Genomic DNA, 20,913 nt, shown 5'->3' on the forward strand with positions numbered 1-20,913 from the left:
TAATTGGGATTACAGTTGATTGTGGAGAAGGGACTCCTTGCATCACGTCCTCAGCACTATGGCCGGTCTGTTAAATCGAGCACAGGTTCTTTGTATAAAATAAACCATACTGCTCCTGTTTTGGGAATGTAACCCGCATAATGTTAATTGAATAGCAAAATAGTGCAAAACGCTTGATGGGGTCTGATAACTGCAACATGGTTATTCCTGCTTCCTCGGTGAAGTCTAGAAGCTGCACTAATGCATAGACTGTTATCACATTGCACAGCTATGTAATAAAATTAGCACCTGCCCCAGAGGCCGGCACCCTGCCCATACCATTATCTAAAAGTAGTGGCATGAGGTGAATATGTAGCAAGCCGTATTATTTAGATACTCCATGCCGATAATAGCTGCACATTAAGTGCTCACAGTCACTGTTATTGGGATACCAGTATATTACTCCATTTCCATAGGGTCTCTGCACAGATGAAATCAGCCAATACAATCTCCGCGTTCTCAGCCGTACTCGGCTCTGCGGCTGTAAATTGAATCATCTTACTAAGATTAGCAGATGGTAAATCTCCCCTCGAGGGTATAGGTAAGCTTTCAGGATTAAGTATTGGATCTTAAAAGTTGGTGTTGGTCTTTTTAGAGATAATTAGGACTTCTTACAGTTTCATTAGTCATATAAAGGCTAAAGAGACCTTAGCCATTCCAGTAAAGACTAACGATTCATTACTACGGCCATATTTTAATTATTGCCTCCTTCATGCTCTCCTTGAAAGAATGTTGCCTGTTCGTGTTCCCAGCTCCATAAAGATGGTCATGTTGGATAATTAGCTTGGTGTTCAGGCTGATTAGCCCCGTTTTATCCTTTATCTGGCTGGACCATCAAGTTAATGCGACATCAATGGCTGTAAAGTTTTGTGAATACAAGGAACCGCAAAAGTCTGAGATAACGGGACAACTCACACCCTGCTCATTACGGCATCATTTCCCGGGTCCGGTCTATCACATCACCTCCTTTTGTTCTTTCGTAGACTTCTTTCCTTCCCCCTAATTAGCTAGAGAAATCTATGACTTTGATGAAATCTGCTTCTCCTCGTCAGAAATTCTCTAGAAAGAAAGATTAACTTGTGACTTTAATCCCTGAACCTTCTTGGTTTCTTCTTAGTCGGTCAATAACGAGTTAGGCCGCAGCCATAGATTATAGATGAAAGTCTGCTGTAATGAATTATGGGGGAAGAAGTACTGGACAAGGTAAACTTGTCTGTGTTAATGTTCTTTCCCAAAAGCTGACACCTTAGAAGGCAAGTTGGATTTTTTTTTTGGACCATTTGTTGCCTTAAGTCCGTACTTTCACTTTCCACTGCCGTTCAGGTTGATGGCGTTCATAAAGCAGCAGACTTTCCTGTACTGTCTGCGGCCATTGTTATTCCTTGGCTTGTTGGCGATCTCCTGGTTTCACCACCTTTTAGACTCCACTACCACTTATTATTTTTATTTCCGCTCTGTTCCCTTTCTCCTTAATGACCCACAATATAGAGTTTATTTAAAAGACAAGTTTTTTCCACCTACAGGCGACATGTGAGCGAGGTTTTGCTGCCATGGAGGAAACCCATCAAAAGAAGATTGAGGACCTTCAAAGACAGCACCATCGAGAGCTAGAGAAGTTGCGGGATGAAAAGGACCGTCTCTTGGCAGAGGAAACTGCAGCCACCATATCAGGTACTCAACTCCTGACCGCGCGTAAGGCCTAAAGATGTATTTGTCATTTAGCATTAATTTTATGCTAATGTTTCCAAACTTGCAGCCATTGAAGCAATGAAAAATGCCCACCGTGAAGAGCTTGAGCGCGAACTGGAGAAATCCCACCGATCTCAAGTCAGTAGCATTAACGCGGATGTGGAGTCATTGCGGAGGCAGTACCTGTAGGTTCCCTCTCTTTATATGAGGCTTTTGCATCTTGATGATGATGTTGCGTTGCTGACTCCCATTCTGCTTGTGCTTGTACAGAGAGGAGTTGCAGTCCGTGCAGAGGGAGTTGGAGGTCCTCTCCGAGCAATATTCTCAGAAGTGTCTTGAGAACGCCCACCTCGCTCAGGCCCTGGAGGCAGAACGCCAAGCTCTACGTCAGTGTCAGAGGGAGAACCAAGAGCTCAATGCACACAACCAGGTGAATGCTACAATATTGCTGCCTTTTTTTCTTTTTAACTTCAAACTATTGCGTTGTTTTCCACAACTAATTCTTTTATTATGCTACAGGAGTTGAATAATCGTCTGGCCAGTGAGATAACACGGCTTCGGAATTTGGTAACAGGAGAAGGTGGGGAGGTGTCGCCTCTCACCCAAGGGAAGGATGTCTATGAGTTAGAGGTAAGTAAATGTTTCTTAAAGATGAGCTAAAATGGTACTGGTGCCTATATACCTCACATACTTTTTATATAAAAGCAAATCCATACTAAACAAGTGCATATAGAGTAAGAATCCAGCATGAATCGCCAGATCTCCCTCACTAGTCAATGATGATTTACCTACCTGCTTAAGTGTTAACCAAGATTACGACTTATCCACTACGTTATCCCAGACGTTGAGTCTTCTGACCATTGGAGCTGCCAACGATTACAAGAACAAAGGCCCTGAATGAAGTGATAATCTAGCACTGCTGTTTCATTCAACTCTGTTCAATGGTGCAGCAGCGATACATGCTTGAGCACTTCTCCATTCAGGACATGATTCAGCTTCCCATAAGTATTAATTGATTGTATGATTTGCTTAGCGTAGATATCCACCTGCCTGTCATTATGAGGCCTACGTTTCTCTTCCAACATGACTGTATGTTAGATCAGCACAAAGGCCCCTGAGCTAAACGCCCGTTGTGTTCTGCAGGTCCTGTTGCGTGTGAAGGAATCTGAAATACAATACCAGAAGCAAGAAATCAGCTCCTTAAAGGATGAGCTGCAGACAGCTCTTAGGGTAAGAGGGTGGTCCTCCGCCCATAATTTATGTCTTCAAGCATATGCAACCTCTCTGCTCCCAAAAAACGGAATTAGGTTGACTGAAAACATGAAACTTTCTTGATTCTCCTCAACATATACTGTACACCCAACGAAGCACGTGTCTGTTCTGAAAGAGGAGAGTCCGGTATGGTCTTTTTTTTTTTTTTTTAGTCCAAATATGTCTGTCTCTTGGCGAATGTGCCGATATTTGTCATGGGAAACCGTTTGAACAATCCTCCATACACATGTGTAACCAGCATGCCATGCTTCCTTTTCTCCTTAAACTCTTGACACTCACCCCACATAAACTAACGCTCTACAGTGCCGGTCCTTGTGCCCATAGAGAGAAGACGCGTGCGATCACCATCATGAACTAATCCGGGTGTTCTCAGGAAGCTGCACGTTCTTCTTTCTCCCTGTCAGATCGTTATCTGTCGGTGAGGAAGAAGAGGGCAGCGCAGGCAGCGGTAGTGTATCACTGTACTGTCACTGTAATGACACCTACCTGCCAGCTATCCATATAAACATATTGCAGTGCAGTAGATTGAGCAAGTGATCCTTTGATCAACTGCTTTCCATCTATCCCACTGCATTCTCTATCCCATGTAACTTATGATTTCTAACTCTCATTTCCATTCCGTCTTTAACTTCTTTGCAACACGTAAAGAGTTTACAAACTTCCTAAAAGTTCTATTACAGAGAGGTATAGTTTTGTATAATGGGGTAATTTCTGTAGTTTTACTGTTAATTAGGTCTCAAAGTCAATTGAACAGTTTCTTTAAAAGAATTATGTTTTGGCAATTTTCGTGAAAATGTGTAAAATTGCACTTAAAAGTTTTAAGCTTCATAATATCCTATAGAAATTAGAGGACACGTAAAGAATCAGGCCAACATGAAGCAGACGCTCGGTAAATGATTGGCCTCGTGTTATTTGGGTGGTCTGGCTTATGTGTCTGGAAAGCAGAACATTTTGAAAATGCTGAATGGTTCAAAATTTTATCCATATTTCCACTATTTTTCATAGCTAAAAGCAAAACGTGTCACCCCACTTTTTCAACTAACATGAAGTGTAATGTGTTAGGGGAAAACTATCTCGACGTTAGAACGCTTTAACATCTTATAATGAAACTTGTTAGATTCTAAATATAGGCCCTGGACACACAGGTGATAACTGGCTGCGGAGTCGAGGGGTTAGTTTGTCATGTGATGTAAAGCGATGTGATTAAGGGCTCTCGTATATATTCTTCTCCCCCAAGGATAAGAAGTACGCCACTGATAAATACAAGGACATCTACTCTGAGCTGAGCAACGTGAAAGCCAAGGCAGAGTGCGACATCAGCCGGCTAAAGGAGCAGCTGAAAACCGCCACCGAGATGTTGGGGGACAAATCCCCTGAGAACGCCACGGTGTCTGGATACGGTGAGGAGGAGAGATTGTAATGAACATTGCTGCTCTAGCTTATGTCTCTGCTAGAATATAAACTAACAGTTTCCCTATTCCACAGACATCATGAAATCTAAGAGTAACCCAGATTTCCTAAAGAATGACAGATCGACCATCAACAGACAGCTGCGGAACATCAGGTCCAAGGTACGCTGGTTCTGGCGCTGCAGGGAAACCCGGGACACAAAGCAATTGGTTACCCCAACTTCAAGCCATGTGGAAGTCTGTCTGATTGTAGCTTCACAGACTGATATTGGGGATAACGTGGTGTGACCACTGCTGCCTCAATACTTAATAGCAAAAGGATAACAACCAGCTTTAGTACCATATTTTTCGGACTATAAGGCGCACAAAAAATCCTTTGATTTTCTCAGAAATCAAAGGTGCGCCTTATAGTCCGGTGCACCGTATAGTCCAGTGCGGCTTATATATGAACCGTACTTGCAGACAACAGCTGCCTTGTACTGTGCACAGGTTTGCCACCTGCTGGTCATTCATCCTTATAATCAGGTGCGCCTTATAATGCAGTGCGCTTATATATGAACCTACACGTTTTAGCAGGCATTTATTGATGGAGCGCCTCAGTCTGAAAAATACTATAATGTCCCCAGCCACCACATAAGAACAGATTATAACTCACCGGAGAAGGGTCAGAGGGGGTGATGTTCCAGTATACAGCTGTTCTCTCCGACATTTTGGTTGCTGACATTATAAGCACGATATGCAACTAAAAGGTTGTTAAAACCTGCAATTGACCAGCAGCTATTACCACAATACAACTAAGGGGGTTTCTCCCTGTAATGTACTCCTGATCTTCCCTAATAATATTGTCCTCAGCCTTGGGTCCTGTTCACACAACCTGCTTTTCATAGACATGAGAAACTAGAATGTGCCCTATTGTTTTATGGATTGGGGGCCCCAATTCACCATCTGAAACTGAATGGATCTGTAAAAAAAAACCCATATAGTGATTCTCACCAGTGAGTGAGCGGCTCATTTGTGTGAATACAGCCTAAGAAGGAAAGCACCATTGCCTGATAATTCCCCCAGTAGTCTGTATCGGCATTGGCTGCTACGGGAATAGAGCACTGGGAACCACCAATGTGACGGCGCTGGATAGATTTTCCTCCTTTCCCTTGGTCTTATATTCCAGAGATCAGACAGACTTCCATAACCACTTACGTCTTCCAGGCTTATAGTGATATTACATTATATTTCCTACCAGAGACGAGGGAACACGCATTCTCCTTACATTCAGCTCGTCCATTTCTAAATGACCCGTTTTTGTAAATTGTTTATCAAACCCCCAATTTGTCCCCCGTTATCCTGCCTGATCCTTGTGATTTTATCTCCCTAGTTGGTCACACCGTATAGATCATAATTGTCTACCTGTTAGTAAGTATCTGTGAGTGGCCTTCATCTCACTGGTTAGCAGGACCCCTGCATGACATCACACATCCCCCCCCCCTTCCAGGACTGACGTGTACAGGGGTGAGGGGAAGGGGTTTGAGCACTGTGTCACATGGGATTCATGCGCTTTCTTTGTCTGTCTGTGTCTGTGTGTCCCTTTGTCCATGGCAGTCCGTAATTGAGCAGGTCTCATGGGATAACTGAAAAGTTCCACGTACCAGGTTCCCTGACATGTAGGTAAATCCCGGCCACCACACTCTGCATGCACAACTTTTCTCTCCATCCTGAGCGCCGCAGCCGCCGGCCTCTTCCTTTCTCAAAGCTGTAATCGACACAAAGCAGCGTTTTAAAAAAAACCACGTTTCCCAGAATGCTCTATTTATGTCACAAGCTTAGGTTATGCAGGTATCCGTGGATTTGCTGGATACCACCTATAAAATGATGTCTATTCTCACCCCGTAACTGACCTTGCATGCTACACATTGTTCTTAAGCCTAACCCCTTCCAGCAGACCACGTGTGAACATCGCAAAGTGTTTCGTCTTAGATTAGTTGTGTTTGAATCCAATGTCTTCACATCCCCATAGTCTTCTATGCCCTACACATTGTGTTCTGTGTAATACATATAATCTATGGCAGAATGTATAGTGGATTATGCAGTGGCGCTAGGTATATAGCAATATACATTTTTCTTGCAGTTCTATCAAGTGTTTACCCAGAGGAAGGAAAAAAATCCTTTAGTTTGGCACATAGCAGGGAGAAATCACCTTTTTCCCTACATCAATATTCCATCAACAAAAGTTGGTTCCTATAACATGATACTTTTGTTTAAAGAATCCAGACTCTTCCCGAACTTGTACAAAGTATTGGCCATTAGGACATTGTGAGGCAGGGCGTGTACTATGGTCACTGCCGGTGGCGATGGTAATGGAGGCCTCCCTCCTGTGTGTACAGGACCATACAGCCAGTATTCACCACAACAGCTTGAGATGGGCTGATTACCTCACACATAGTAGACAAGGACAGGCCCTAAGGACCTCTGGATTTTAACACCGTTCTAAGACGTAGCTCAAGAACAGAGTCAGAGCCCAAACATTTTTGCAATACAAAACTTTTAACATCTATAAGTGTCACTTAACCCTGTATTGTGGCCCATGGTTACAGTCTCTCCTCACGTATGGTATTTGCACTCATTTCCCTCACATCCATGTATTGTGTGTGATCCCTCAGCATGCAGAACTAATCTCTCCCGTGTCATGTGTGTGTGCTTGTCCCTGGCACCTCAGTAATCTAGTCATGTCCTCGTTTTGACATGTGTCTTATTTTCTCTCTTCTCCCCCCCCCCCCTTCCCAAATACAGAGCCTGAAGGAGGGGCTAACAGTCCAGGAGCGCCTTAAAATCTTCGAATCCCAGGACTACAAGAAACACTAACGTCTCCAAACTTCTGCTGCGTGTCTCTTGGATGTGGAGCAGGGATGCATCGCCCCCGGATCCATCAGGCCTCAGGGGACTCTGATGTGCAGCACTTTGCATGTCACGTGGCTCTTGAAATGTGCAAGACCATTCAGGTGTTGAAATGGTTAATTCCTGTGGGACCTCTCCAGCTCAGTGTCTTTCCCTAACCCTCCCCCTCCCCCCCTTCTCGCTCCAGGATTTAGGGCACATTAACTCGCCTTCTCCATCTTGTCAGAGCTTTTGCTCTCATTCAGAATTGTCAGTATTAAGGCACTGCTGCCGATCAATAAGCTATCAGGTGTGACGATATTGGACCTTCAGACCTCGTGTTGGCCCCCAGGAGCTGCCATCTGCAGGAGAAGGGATGAATCGCAGACATGGAAATGTGACAGGGCTCCCTGCCTGGGTACAGTCAGCACAAACCCCCTCAGTCCCTCCACACAATGTATGTAGTTATTTATAGATGTATTTGTGTGTGTTCTCTGTGTACAGGAGGCACTGACTCTGCTCCATGTTGCTGTGCAGTCTCTGCTCTTTCCCGACCTAATGGATATGAAATGCTTGGTGCGTTAGTTTCGGGGTGTTCCTGCTCCGCTTGCTGTTTTATTTTTGCAGAGGACATAGCGCTGCAGAGGCAGCCAAGTTTTTAGCGGCACTGACCGATGTGTGATCAGTCCCGGATGAGTGAACTAGGAATACGAGGTATCTGGTCCCAGTTAGATGAGGCATCTGTATATTGATGCCAAGTGGCCGCGCCAATAACCTCACTCCACAATTTGTCACAAACATTTTGGCCATTTAAAATTTGAGAAAAAATAAAGACTTGGCAGTCTGAGGATCATTGGTGTAATAATATGACAACTTTCTGTACTCGATGGATATTCTCTGCTTCCTGCTTGTTTGAGTCTAGTTCTTTGCAGTAGTTTGAGTAAGTATGTTGTGATCTGCCAGGGGATCCACACTACAGCTGGTAAAGCCACCCATGTGCCTGGGCCTAGAGTCTAGGGACCCAAACTGAGAGCAGAGATCTGGATCTCTTTATTCTTTTGCCTCAATTATCCTTGCGTGTGATTTATCTTTCTTTTCCTTGTAGTCTTCATGTGACGTAGCACAGCATAACAAGTTATGAAATTATTTAAGTCCCTATTGAGAATAGAGTTTAGTTACGGTTTCCTCGTCCTCATTTTTGGGTTGTAGCGGCTGCCATGAAGAAATAGCCTATCCACTTGCCAAGAACCAGTGATATTCTGATGCATTTCATGGGCCCGAGTAATATTAGTGAAATGCCGCCTATCCACCATTGCTGATTCTCGGTCAGTAGGGCTTATTTTCATGCAGACGGATGCAGCCGGTGAATTGGGTGAAGGTTGCAGTGACACGATACTAATCTCATGTCCGGCTGCAGCTCCTAGAAAGACTTGGCAGGTTATTTATTGCTTTGGAATATTATGTTATGTGAAGATGTCACTGACCTGCTCCTGGTGTCATAAAGTGACTTGGATTAGAAGGTTTGTGTTAGGTTTTTTGCGTTGTTGTGGTTGTTTTCAGAATGTTTGTTTTCTTTTGCATTGGAAAATATGTATATTGGAGGTTTGCTTGGAGGATAGATCCAGTGACATTGTATCCTCATCTATAAAGCCTCCAAAGGTGGAAGGTTTCCTCTGGCATTTATTGGGTTTTTGATCCACCAGCAATTCCCTTTGAAGGGAAGTTTTGTAAATCTCAACCCAGCCGGATGTTTTGAGGAGCTGGAAAGCGATGGAAGAAGCGTAAAGGAAGGTGACCGGTTTGTCATTGTTATGTGCAGTCTGTGATGATATGTAAGCCGATGGTTGTGAAGGCGGAGAGGAGCTGACCGCTGCGAATAACAAGTTTTAGTCATAAAGCCACAGATTATGCTGAATTAGCTGGAAAAGTAATCCTTTAGACTATTTAACATGTATTTATTTTACTGCTTTACTTTTGATATCATGGAGGCTTAATAACTTGAAGCTACGGCAGTTCTTTCAAAATATATATTCTTTCCACTTTTTGCGCCCCCTTTCAGATAAGTATTTGACACTTGCTGTGCCACAAGCGCCACCTTGTGTCTTGCTGCTATTACTGCAGAAATAGTGACAGCGGAAGGTGAGAAATATCCATTTAATACTGAAAAAGGTCCATCTGAATGTGAAATGAGGGCATCTTTCAGATTAGTCCCTGCTCAAACAACATATATACTACTTGCCAATATAAAATCATAGCTGCAAGTCCCAGTAAGGAGATTAATCCAATTTAAGATGGTGCAATGTTCAGTCTTGTCCTGGTATTTGAGATTCCCACAGATCACATGTATCCAGCCGGAATATGGTTGCCAAGCAGTGGATGTTCAGTGTAGAAATGGGCCTGGGGTATGCGTCCATCCAGTCTCTATGCATCTTGTATTATCATACTTATTAACTGAAAAGTTGTGGAGAAACTACATCAAGGAGCGTTCAGTCAGTTCCTTGTCTCTGTATACATAATACACACACATTACTTTACAAGGAGAGATTGAGGGGCAGCGGGTTCAATCCTGTCATGTGCTAGTGTGTATATGGTCGTAATGTATTTAGTTTTTTTTTTTCCTTTTGCGATTCACCACCTTCTCCTGCAGATGGCGCTCTTTGGGACCCCCAGCGAAGGTAGAGTTAGTGCATGTGCAGGTCCCACCTATAAATCACTTGTCTGTTTTTAATGCCAGATAATTTAAGAAAACCTGTATAGTATTCAGAACACACTTTGTACATATTTCTTAATTCCAGAGATAGTGAGGTTTGTGTCCAGCTTGTGTTTTTAATCTTGAAACCCTCAGATGTTTAATTTTTTTTTTTTTTTGTCTTCATCTTCCTTTCTTCTTTTTCGATCTTGTGGATGGAGTGTAACATTTGGAGTTAAATGACCTTGTAAGTTTTGATAATGTTTTAGAGAACCTCACCGGATGTGAGTCCTGCATTTTTCTGTCCCGTGTAAAATATATATAAATATACGTTGTAGAGGATTGTACAGCCGACCTCTGACCAGTATTCCACATTCCTCCAAGTAAGCGCCTAACCGGTGCCAGCTGCTGAAGTGACACGAGTCTTCTGTTGCCTGTGGGTTCTGCAGCATCGATTTTTAAGAGGAGATAATATATGTAAATAACACTCACACTTTTTGGTTTTCTTCTGTAACAATCCAGCTTTTGGATTTTGACTGTTTCGGCTCCTTTCCTGCCAGTGCTTCTACATTGTAATCGGTGCTGACAGCGAAAGGGTGTAGGTGCCGCCTCCGATCTTATGCACTGTTCTGCCGTAAAACATCCAACCAAAAGATTGTATAACCTACAAGACTGTGGCTGACACTACACGCTGCTGCGATGGGGGTATGCCTAATCGTTTGCTTCGTTCACAACTTGTTAGGTTATACATCTTTTCCTTTTAAGTTTTCTCTGTTCCAAATTTTAATACAATAACCCTCTCCCCCCAAAAAAACTTAACATCCTAATGTGTTTTGGAACTGGTAACAATAAAGGCCCCCTTAAAAGGGTCTTTGAAGATCAGATGGTAGTGAATTGCACTTGGTGAAGTCTCCAGCAGTCATCAATGTTTGTAGCACTTAGATGGCAGCCTGTCCACCATTATCACTATAGTTGTGGTTCTAGTATTTTTCTGAAGTGCTGCTGCAGCTTGGTTTGGCTGTACTTATTTTTGATCATAAACAGCCCCTACCCCAACTCCTACCATCTGCCTTGGCCACACCATGTGCACCCCCACGGGAGGGCGCTCACTGGACAGCCCAACAAAATATGCAACAAATAACCCAACTCCAGTGAAGACAGGGATACCAGAGAGACCTAGTACTTCTGTCTGGATGTATATCGATATGTCATTCTCTAAATTGCTTTTACTTTTTATTATCGTTTTTATGATGCTCTTTGCTTCTCGTTTGGTAAACCCCTCCGTGCTGGTTATTCACCAGGGTCGCAGGGTTTTCCTTCAGGCAGCAAGTGGGCTTAAAATTACATTGATGTTCTTGTCTCTCAGTACAGTATATAGTATGAATGCTTTCATTTGTTTTTCCTCCTCCTTTTTTCTTATTTGTGGTGATATCTTAAGTTCGTTTCCTCAATATGCCTGTTTCCTACAGCTCACTTCGGTCACGTTATTTCTTCCCGCCGGATGCGTGCGACTCGCTAGGTTCCTGTGGATGTAGCTGATCATTTTTATTTTGTAAATAATTACTTAACTTTACATAAACTATATCGTAATAAACTATTTTTGCACCACCCTTTAAATGCCGTCTTATGTGTGTTCTATTTGTGCAGTGCCTGGAGGAACATATTACACATGTAAAGTAAAAAAAAAATAGTACAAGGGGTTCAGTAGAATGGTGAGGGGATCCAGGTCCATTGGACAATCAGAAGTAGTCTAAGGATATATTCAAACAGTAGAACTTTAAATGGAAGGCACAATGTGAACAGAACCTTAATGTGACACTGTTGATAAATTAGCCTGTGACTTGTGTAAAGTATAGCTGCCCTATGATGTTGACCATAGAAGCATCAATGTACAAATATTAAAAGCCAGATACTTTTAAGGGCATCTACCAGGATAAAGGACCGTATGGATAAGAGCCTGTGGGACTCCAGGCCTCATAGGTGGTAATTAGAGATGAGCGAGCACTAAAATGCTCGGGTGCTCGTTATTCGATACGAGCTTTTCCCGATGCTCGGGTGCTCGTATCGAATAACGAACCCCATTAAAGTCAAAGGGAGACTCGAGCATTTTTTTAGTTACAGAGAACATTAAAAGAACAGTGCAAAATAAAATATCCCAGATGTTTACTGATGTTTTGCTTGTGAGAACACCTTGAAATAACACTATTCTTCACTTTGCAGGTGTGCGCGCGTGTCTCCCGTTAAGTTAGGAGATGTTCGGAACATCTGGAATGTGAAGAATAGTGTTCTTTCAGTGTGTCCTGCACTTAAATGGTCCTGTGTTCACTGTTTAAAGGGGTATTCCGGGAATATGAACGTCTGACACAAAAACCCATGATGATATAAATAAATGAATACAATAATACTCAATGTCATTAGTCACAAAACTGAGCTTAAATAATTTGATTTTATGATTTACAAAATTTATGGCCTCTCTAAAGTAGGTGGAGTTATCACTAAGATGGCCGCCACTGGAAACTGCAAGTTCCATGATCCTTTAGTTCTCAGTAACTCCTCCTCCCTCTTATGCTCTGCTCCCAGTGATGATGTAACAGGTTTTCTTGCTCTGTTACCATAGTAATGATGTGTAACTGCCATCATCACAACACTGGCCATACTGGATGCACTGCATCCAACCGACTACAGCCAAACATAGTGGTGATCACATGACCTGCCCAAGCAGGGACAGGACATGTGATGTGGACATGTGACCAGCAGCCATCTTCTGTCCTGCAACAGACCGCGCGGAGGAAATTAACGGACTGATTAAAGGGCCAGTAGCATTTTATTTCTCCATCACAGTCTATGTCACCAGCATTTTCTGCTAAGGGGAGCAAAATTTTAAATAACAACTAATTACACATTAGCTTATATTTTGAGTGCCCACTTGTATATGAATTATGCTGATTCCTGGAATACCCCTTTAATGTTTTAATTCTATTCTTCACTTTGCAGATGTTAGCGCATGTCTTCCGATAAGGTCGGAGATGTGCGCGCACATCAGAAATGTGAAGAATGTTATTTAAACGTGTTCTTACAAGCAAAACATCAGTAAACATCTGTAATATTTTATTATGTAATAAAAATACTGTTCTTCACTTAATTTAATGCTCGACCTCGAGCCGGCGAGATACTCGTCCGAGTAACGAGCCGGTCTGAGTATGCTAATACTCGACCGAGCAGTAGACTCATTTGCAAATTGTTTCATCCTGGTGGTAGATGTCATTTAAGGACAACCAAGAAAAAACTTCAGCTTATGAAACAGATGATTAACAAGCTAAACAGTGCATAGTCTACTTAAAGAGAAGTGATTCCCCCCCCCCCCTCCACATAAAAATCTACCCTTGTGAAAATACTCTAAATGGAACCTTTCAATGAAATCTGTAGGTGTGAGTGTGTGCTTGTTTTAGCCTGAGTTGGAGTTATTAGGCAGTTATCTGGACATTTTACATTACATCACATAACTATGATGCTTGGAGTCTTGTCTCCGACCCTGGGTTCGGTCAGGGATTCCTTGGCCCTTTTCCTACAAAGGTTATTTTATTTCCTACTACATTTGTTTTGCACCTTTTTTTTTTTTTTTTATTCCTATGCAAAAATGTCTTAAATTATGTCATTAGCTTCTTATATATTGGCCATGTAATGATTTTCCAGACACATGTATTGTATGCAAGTAGCAGAACAAAAAAACTTTGCAAAACCAGAAGACCCTTAGACTACAATTCTAATAAACAATGCAAAAACAGCTATAATAGGATAGGACCTGAGATTACAGCCATGCAGACACGGCACTAGTGGGGGGAGGGGTAGAGACCTAGAAATCCTGCCAATCCGCTGACAGCAATGGGACTAAGGCCCAGTTGACAAATGTATTTTTTGATTTCCACTATTAGTCTTCATTTTTGTAAAGGTGCAGAGTTTTGTTTTGCGGTGGACAAAGACCACTGGTGCACACACTTCATAAATACATGTGCAAGCAGTTTGCACATGTTTTTATATGCAAAGTGCCCCAGAAAACTGGCAAAGACAGTTTTTTATAAATCTGGGCCACTGTGTATGCTCACTTAAAGGACTGTCCATAACTGAAATGACATGCTGCGCTTATAACTGGCTGCTCAGCATTCAGTCCAGTCACTCCGTTTTGCTAATCAAACTTGTGCAGGTGAAACCAGCCTTAGTCTTTAGTTATTTTTGTGGCAGAAGTCCAAAAGAAAGTGTCAACTTTGCCTCTGTTCATTATGTAGAGGGTGTCACTACAGCTCAGCTTTCATTCAAAGTAAATGTAAGAAAGCTGCAGTAACCCAGCTGGTGCAGGCCCATAGAAGTTTCTTGGCCCATTTAGAGCGATGTGCAGAACACTTGGGGACTCCGGAGGAAAGGGACAAAGTGTCCCTGGTAGGACAGCTCCTGGTGCTGTTCCCTTTTACAACATCCCTGATTGATTTGTTCTAATCAGATAACCCAGGTCCTTCTTCCTCTTCTTACCACCCTATAGTGGGCCACCCTTGCACACATTCGATGGTCAGGGAGTTCAGAGGACATCTATTTTATATGTAAGATGACTTTTCAAAGAGGCTGTCAGCGAATACATTTTTATCCCTTTAGCACTGCATAGGGACAAAATGCTAATCTGTGCGTTGCACACAGACCACAGAATAAAAAGCATCAGCAGGTCGGACATGCACCCTGCTGCTCCTTTTGTTGTCTATAGGACAGCCAGAAATGAGTATTAATCTAATTACAGACATACTTGGTACTTTCTACATTACCATGCACCCTCGGTAACAAGATGATATCCTAGCTGCAAAAGTGCTCTGTGGAGAGCAATCCGTGCACTTTAAAGATTGTTTATGGGAGGATGTGCTGAATACAACCATGAAGTATTACATTACAACATCTTCCATCATCCTGATATATATGTTCTGCAATACTGAGAAATGTACATCCAAATTCTCCAGTGCAAAATGGTTCCGTGCTGCTCCAGGTGAAAAAAAAAAATCTATACATAAAAAAAAAAAAAAAACTTCAACTAAAACACTACTATTTCCAGTGGCAGTGATCAGAGCGATGTAGCGTTAGGCACCTTCCTTGTCATCCTCTGGAAAGAAATGATAGCCAGCAGGGTCATACTCTTCCCAGAGACGCTCAAACTCCTCCATGTAGGCCCTGACGCACACACCATCGTCTGTGATCAGGACGTTTTCTTTGTTCGTCTGGATGGCCTGCATAGTCCAGTTCATAGAGCCGGTGATGACAATGCTCTTGTCTAACAATGCAAATTTGTGATGCATGAAGCCAGAGGTCTGATTGTGACGCACCATAATACCTGCAAAAAAAAAAAAAAAAATCAATAGACATTATCTATTAGAGGAGCCGGACCATGTGGTGAAGTATCACACAACTTGTCAATTAAATGTAACCGGTCACAGAAATACAATTATTTGAGCACCACGCTGAAAAGCTGAAATATTAAAATTCATCTGAGAATTAAATAAAAAATCTGTCTGTACTTAATAAGTAGTACAGCCGGCCCCTAATTACAAACCTTCAACTTAAGAACAAACCTTGTACGTAACACGGGGACAGCCTATAGTTAATAAATATCCAGCAATTTTTACTCCGGTGACTAGGTTTAATATAAGCCATTGTCGGTATTTTATTAAACCTAGTCACCAGAGTTAAAAATTGCTGGATATTTATTAACTATAGGCTGTCCCTGTGTTACGTACAAGGTTTGTTCTTAAATTGAAGTCCCTATAAGCCATTGTCGGTATTTTAAGGCTTTTCCATCCAGCAGTACAGGATTACAATAGAATACAACATCATAAGATAAAATAATCCTTTATTTATTCTCTCCCCCCCCTTACAATGACCTCTATACAACACTCACCCATCATTACATCTCTACTGACAGGGGAAGAGTTAAGATGTGACATCCACTATCCGTAAGGTTGTAATGATGGGTCAGAATTATCTATATAGAGGTCATTGTACAGGGAGGGGGGCTGTCCCACCATTACATCACTATTGACAATGGATAATGTCACATCTTATTTACACCTCCTGCATTGAGCATGTATAGAAAAATCTCCATATACCTCAATAATAAAGCTCCAGACTAATTATGTGGTTGTCACACGGATTGCTAAAGCAGCGCTGCACTAGAGGAATGAAAGAGGGTCACTATTATAGGAACAGAAAGTTTTCTACAATCATTGCACTGAAGAACCGCTATAGCTAGCCTTTCCTATGCCTGAAAACACACACCACAATTTCACATATACAGATAGTGACAGGTTCCTATAGAGCCCTATTAATCCGATCCCGCCCATCTACTCTCACTATATCCCATGACTCCTCTCAGCATGTCATGTGACCAGGGTGACATCATAACGGGTCCTTTAGCAAATTGTACAATATGTATACATTTGATCACATGAAATCAAAGCATGGATTCTACTTCTCCCCATCCTCCATAGAGGCTGCTGTGATTTCATGGTATTGGATGCATACATGAGGTAGATGTTGCAGATGTAACAGGATCTTAGATGATGTTATCCTGGTCACATCATGTGACTGGTGCCTAATGATGTAACATCTCCAAACAGCAGAATATCAGTCTGGGAAATGTAAGTAAATTTTACTATGCAGGACTCAGTAAGATGGACTCACATCAGGTGATCTGCATATAAATTTCTAGATTTTCTAACATAGCGATAGAAAGGAACCATTTAGGAATAAAGGCAACACATTTTTTTTTTTAGTTTTTAATTAAGTCTTTATTTTGGCTGGCTTAATTTGCGAAGGAAATCTACCATTTGGTTTTAAGCATTGTGAAGCAAGCATACCTGGAGACTGCTGTAGCGACACTGATGCAGACACATATCTTGTTTAATCCCTGAACCAAGTGGTTTTGCTCAAAAAACAATTATAAAATCCAGGACCTAGTGAAAAACTGGGTTACATGCAAGCTGCCTACATAAACAAATTACACAGAGCTTCCTGAACTGTCCAGACAGGACTAATCAACCTGAGCTGGATGACTGATACACAGCAGCTGGGAGATGGTGCAGCGATTGATTACTTCTGCATGCCAGGAACAACACAGTAATGACCTATTCTCTTATGCTGGGCAGGACAAGGCTGAAGCAGTGCATAATTAGGAGAGCGCTGGAGCAACCAGAGGAGTGACAGTCGCCTCATAATTTTATAATAGTTTTTTCAGCAAAACCAGTCAGCTCAGTGATTAAACTAAATATGTTTCAAATTTCCTTTAAAGGACATTACCACCAGGATGAAGGATTGTAAACCGAGCACACTGACATACTGGTGTGTGCCCCCTCTGGCAGCAGCCACTCTTCTTTTAGCTTCATATACTCTGGGTTTTTTTTAAAACAACAAGGCTTTTAAAATTATGCACATAAGCCTAAGGGGTGTTTGAGGGGCTCTGGGCTCCATTAACACCCATGGAGCCTGAAGCCCCTCAGGCTTATTTGGATAATTGTAAAAGCATTTTTCTTTAAAAAAAAAAAGAGCATAAGAAGCTTAGAGCAGAGCAGATGCTGCCAGAAGGGGCACGCATCAGCATGTCAGTGTGCATGGTTTACGAACCTCGATCTTGGTGGTAGATGTCGGCCATTAAGCGTACTTAAGAATATTGCAGGAGATCGTAGCCTACAAGTGCTGGTGCTGGGCTGTGACATTCTAGCTCAGACCCAACATGAACATCCGGGATAGAAAAAAACCCACAGTGAACGGCGTGAATTAAAAAATAATAATACATATATGAAAAACTTCCCATAACATACTTTTTCATCAAATAACATTACAAAAAAATGTTCTATAAAGCGATCAAAATAAGTTACCAAAATGTTACCACTGGGGAAAAAAAAAACCCTTTTCACAAAAAAATGGGCCCTCAAATAGCTCTATTGACAAAAAAAATTACAGAAGTTACCTTCTGAAAAGTTGTTGATAAAACTCATGAGGGGGCGGTCGGAGGAGGCGATGACTGCCGCATGAAGCCTATGGTGACCACTGACCTATGGTGTGGGCGGGGCGGTCTGGGGAAGAAACAGCGCCTTGGACCCCCCCCCATATGAATACGCCGGACTGCTGTAAGCTCCGTCCGGTGTTCTGAGGCTATAGCGCTGCAGTGTCTGCAGCCCTCTACCGGAAGGTTACGATAAAGAAAGCAGTTTAACACTGCTAAAAATGGGGGTAGCGCTAGGAGCTGCTAACTTTAGTTAGTTCCCCCTTATACCTGCCACTTCAAGTGGTAGGTTTCCTTTAAAGGCACCAGGAGGAGTGTTAAAAAAAAAAAAAAAAAAAAAAAATTCTACACAATATTACCTAGAAGCTGAGTACAAGGAGACAGGGAAGTGATTTAAAGAGACACAGAGCTGTCAGTCAGAATAATGGGGCGTGGTTTGCTGGCAGCCTGGGAGAGGCACAAGTCAGAAAAGCAAATTTGCATATCCATTGTGCTCGATATGACCGGAGCAGCCAGTCGCCCATGTGTCACATAAAAGAAAGATAAAATCAAGCCCGAAACCTTTACCCCCTAGAAACTAGGCACGTTTCCAGATTTAGGGTGATGCCACACGTGGCGTTTTGAACCTGTTTTTGGTCCGTTTTTAAGCAGTCCGTCCAACAATGCTTGCGTATTTGACCAGTTTTAATCAAGATAATTGGTAAAAACCTGTCAAAAACGGATTGCTTAAAAACGGGAAAAAACGCCATGTGTGGCATCACCCTTATTATGCCTAAAAACAGTTAAAAAAACAAGGATCCACGCGCACCTCACGAATGAGCCGACAACTCCGTATTGCGTTTCATAGCGCAAACGCCGCACACGAGCCGAGGAGAGATTTGTCTACTTGCTATTACAAAACGCAACGCGGATATCGCGTCAACGTTTGTGTTTTGCTAATGAAACGTTAACGCGCCAATGAGTAAACGCAAATGTTCACAGCAATGTAATGAGGCAAATCTCTCGTCAGCTCTTGTGTTACTTCTAAACTCCAGGTGTGAACAGAACTAACAAAAACGCTGTGTGTGAACACGGCCTTCAGGTCACCATATGTCCAATGTCATGTAACCCTAAACATCCCCACAGTTATTATAAATACACCACAATATCCGCACCGGCCGGGCGGGCGCCATCTTACCCGCCTTCCTCAGGGCCCCGATCTGGGAGCCGGCGGCCGCCATGTAGTCGCTGTCGGTGATGACCCGCACCCGGACCCCGCGGCCATGGAGCAGCAGCACGGCCCTGGCCAGCGGAGGGCTGGAGAAGGTGAACACGCAGATGTCCAGGGAGCGCCGGGCCCCGAGGAGCCGCCGGAGCAGCTGTGACAGGGCGCCGCCCGCCTCATGAGGTAACGGGCAGGAGCAGCGCGTCCCGGGGCTCAGCAGCGGCTCACTACACGAGAGCGGGGCCGGGAAGAAGAGCACCTCCCGCGGCGTCCCCCGCCGCCTCCTCCGCAGGTAACGGTACACGGCCTCCAGCCCCAGAGACACGGCCAACGCCGCCACAGCCAGCCGCCGCCACCAGCAGCCCGCGGGGGAGACCATGGCCGGCGCGAGGGGGCGGGCCCGGGGAAACGGCGGGAACAACTGACGCCTCAGGGGAGGGGCGCAACATGGCGGCCAGAGCTGAGGGGAGACCTGACAGGAATGTCACACACAAGAAAATCTTAATAAAAAGTTACTAAAAAAAACCATAATTCCTATATTCGCCTTAATTTTTTAAAATAAGGAATTTTTGTGGACCAAGTTTATGTTTCTGGCACATTTGAAAAAAAAAAAAAAACATTTTGCACCATATACATTAAAAAGCAAAAATAAATTTCTGAGGGACGTTGTATTTGTGGTCAAAGTGCGAAACCAAACTGAGAAATGTGTTTTGTTTTTTGTTTTTTTTTCACCTTCAGGCCGCGGTCACACGGAATAACGCATTATTTTTGCGTTTAACACAGCTGAAGAGGAGATTTGCCTAATGACAGCGTTGTCAACATTGCGTTAACAAAACACATGTTGTAAGGCTTTGTTAACGCACGCCTCAGGCTGCGTTCACATTTCGTTTTTTGAAACCTATTCTAATGCAATGCATTTACAACACGTTAACATTGCATTTGTTAATGCAATCTATAGTTCATCTAATCTTTAGTAAGAGCCCTCTCCATAGCCGGCAAGTCTTTGCTGCATATTGCAGCAAACACTTACCGGTAACACCCACGATCAGTGCTAGCACAGTTTTGCCGGCAGCCTCAAAAAGATGGCGACACATGGGCACCACCATCTTGCAGAGGATTGTCGCTCCCCTGTGACGTCATCGGGGACTGGCGATTCGTCACCATGACAGCCTCGGGTCTGTCGGGGCTGTCTCGTTTTAACCCTTTCATTACAATGTGTGATCCTCCTATACTGTCATAGTGTAGTATGGAGGTATATGATAGGATCGATCAGGGTTAAAACCTAAAAATTCTAATCACCCCCCTTTCCCTGGAATTGATATTAACAGCAAAAATCATAAACACATTCGGATTCGCAGCGTCTGAAAATGCCTGATCTATCAAAATATAATAACGTTTTTTCACTGCATTTAACCCAGTAACGGAAAATAGCGAAAATGGCACTTTTTTGCCATTTTGAAAAATATATATATAAAAAAAAAATCTATAAAAAGTGATCAAAAGGTCGCACAGTCCTAAAAATGGTAGCATTGAAAATATTATCAAATGTCGCACAAAATGACACCACCCACAGCTCCGTACAACAAAGTATAAAAAAGTTATTAGCGCCAGAAGATTGGAAAAAAAAAAAACAACTTTTTTGTACAGGAGGTTTTAATTTTGTAAATGTATGAAAACATGAAACCGACACAAATTTGGTATCCCTGTAATC

General features: G+C 42.8%; 2 protein-coding genes across 11 annotated transcripts in view; one reads left to right on the forward strand and one right to left on the reverse strand.

Annotated features, from left to right (window-relative positions):
* MPRIP (myosin phosphatase Rho interacting protein) overlaps positions 1-11,583 on the forward strand; it is an 81,448-nt gene extending 69,865 nt beyond the window's left edge. For 5 of the 10 annotated variants that reach the window (XM_072119822.1, XM_072119828.1, XM_072119829.1 and 2 more), the window contains 8 exons: positions 1,563-1,710; positions 1,796-1,913; positions 1,999-2,158; positions 2,248-2,358; positions 2,872-2,958; positions 4,238-4,400; positions 4,486-4,571; positions 7,194-11,583. In XM_072119822.1, coding sequence (XP_071975923.1) covers positions 1,563-1,710; positions 1,796-1,913; positions 1,999-2,158; positions 2,248-2,358; positions 2,872-2,958; positions 4,238-4,400; positions 4,486-4,571; positions 7,194-7,265 — 945 coding nt within the window. In that variant the 3' untranslated portion in view covers positions 7,266-11,583. Of the gene's footprint in view, positions 1-1,562; positions 1,711-1,795; positions 1,914-1,998; positions 2,159-2,247; positions 2,359-2,871; positions 2,959-4,237; positions 4,401-4,485; positions 4,572-5,781; positions 5,820-6,005; positions 6,072-7,193 lie in introns of those variants that run through there. The other 5 variants (XM_072119823.1, XM_072119833.1, XM_072119826.1 and 2 more) reach the window with 4 other exon arrangements.
* A 2,402-nt stretch (positions 11,584-13,985) lies between these two features.
* On the reverse strand, positions 13,986-19,636 carry PLD6 (phospholipase D family member 6). The gene is made up of 2 exons (XM_072119849.1): positions 19,176-19,636; positions 13,986-15,331 (listed from the first exon to the last, which is right to left on the reverse strand). The coding sequence occupies exons 1-2, from the start codon at positions 19,579-19,581 to the stop codon at positions 15,081-15,083; spliced, it is 657 nt and encodes a 218-aa protein (XP_071975950.1). The 5' UTR covers positions 19,582-19,636; the 3' UTR covers positions 13,986-15,080.
* Between the last annotated feature and the right edge of the window lie 1,277 nt (positions 19,637-20,913).

The sequence above is a fragment of the Engystomops pustulosus genome, chromosome 8, assembly GCF_040894005.1.
Source record: "Engystomops pustulosus chromosome 8, aEngPut4.maternal, whole genome shotgun sequence".
NCBI lineage: Eukaryota > Metazoa > Chordata > Amphibia > Anura > Leptodactylidae > Engystomops > Engystomops pustulosus.

Excerpts from the sequence above, each read along its gene's own strand:
- PLD6 (XM_072119849.1), bottom strand. The coding sequence starts at position 19,581 with ATGGTCTCCCCCGCGGGCTGCTGGTGGCGGCGGCTGGCTGTGGCGGCG. Across the intron at positions 15,332-19,175 it reads CGGGGCCCTGAGGAAGGCGG|GTATTATGGTGCGTCACAAT; the intron begins GTAAGATGGCGC and ends TTTTTTTTGCAG.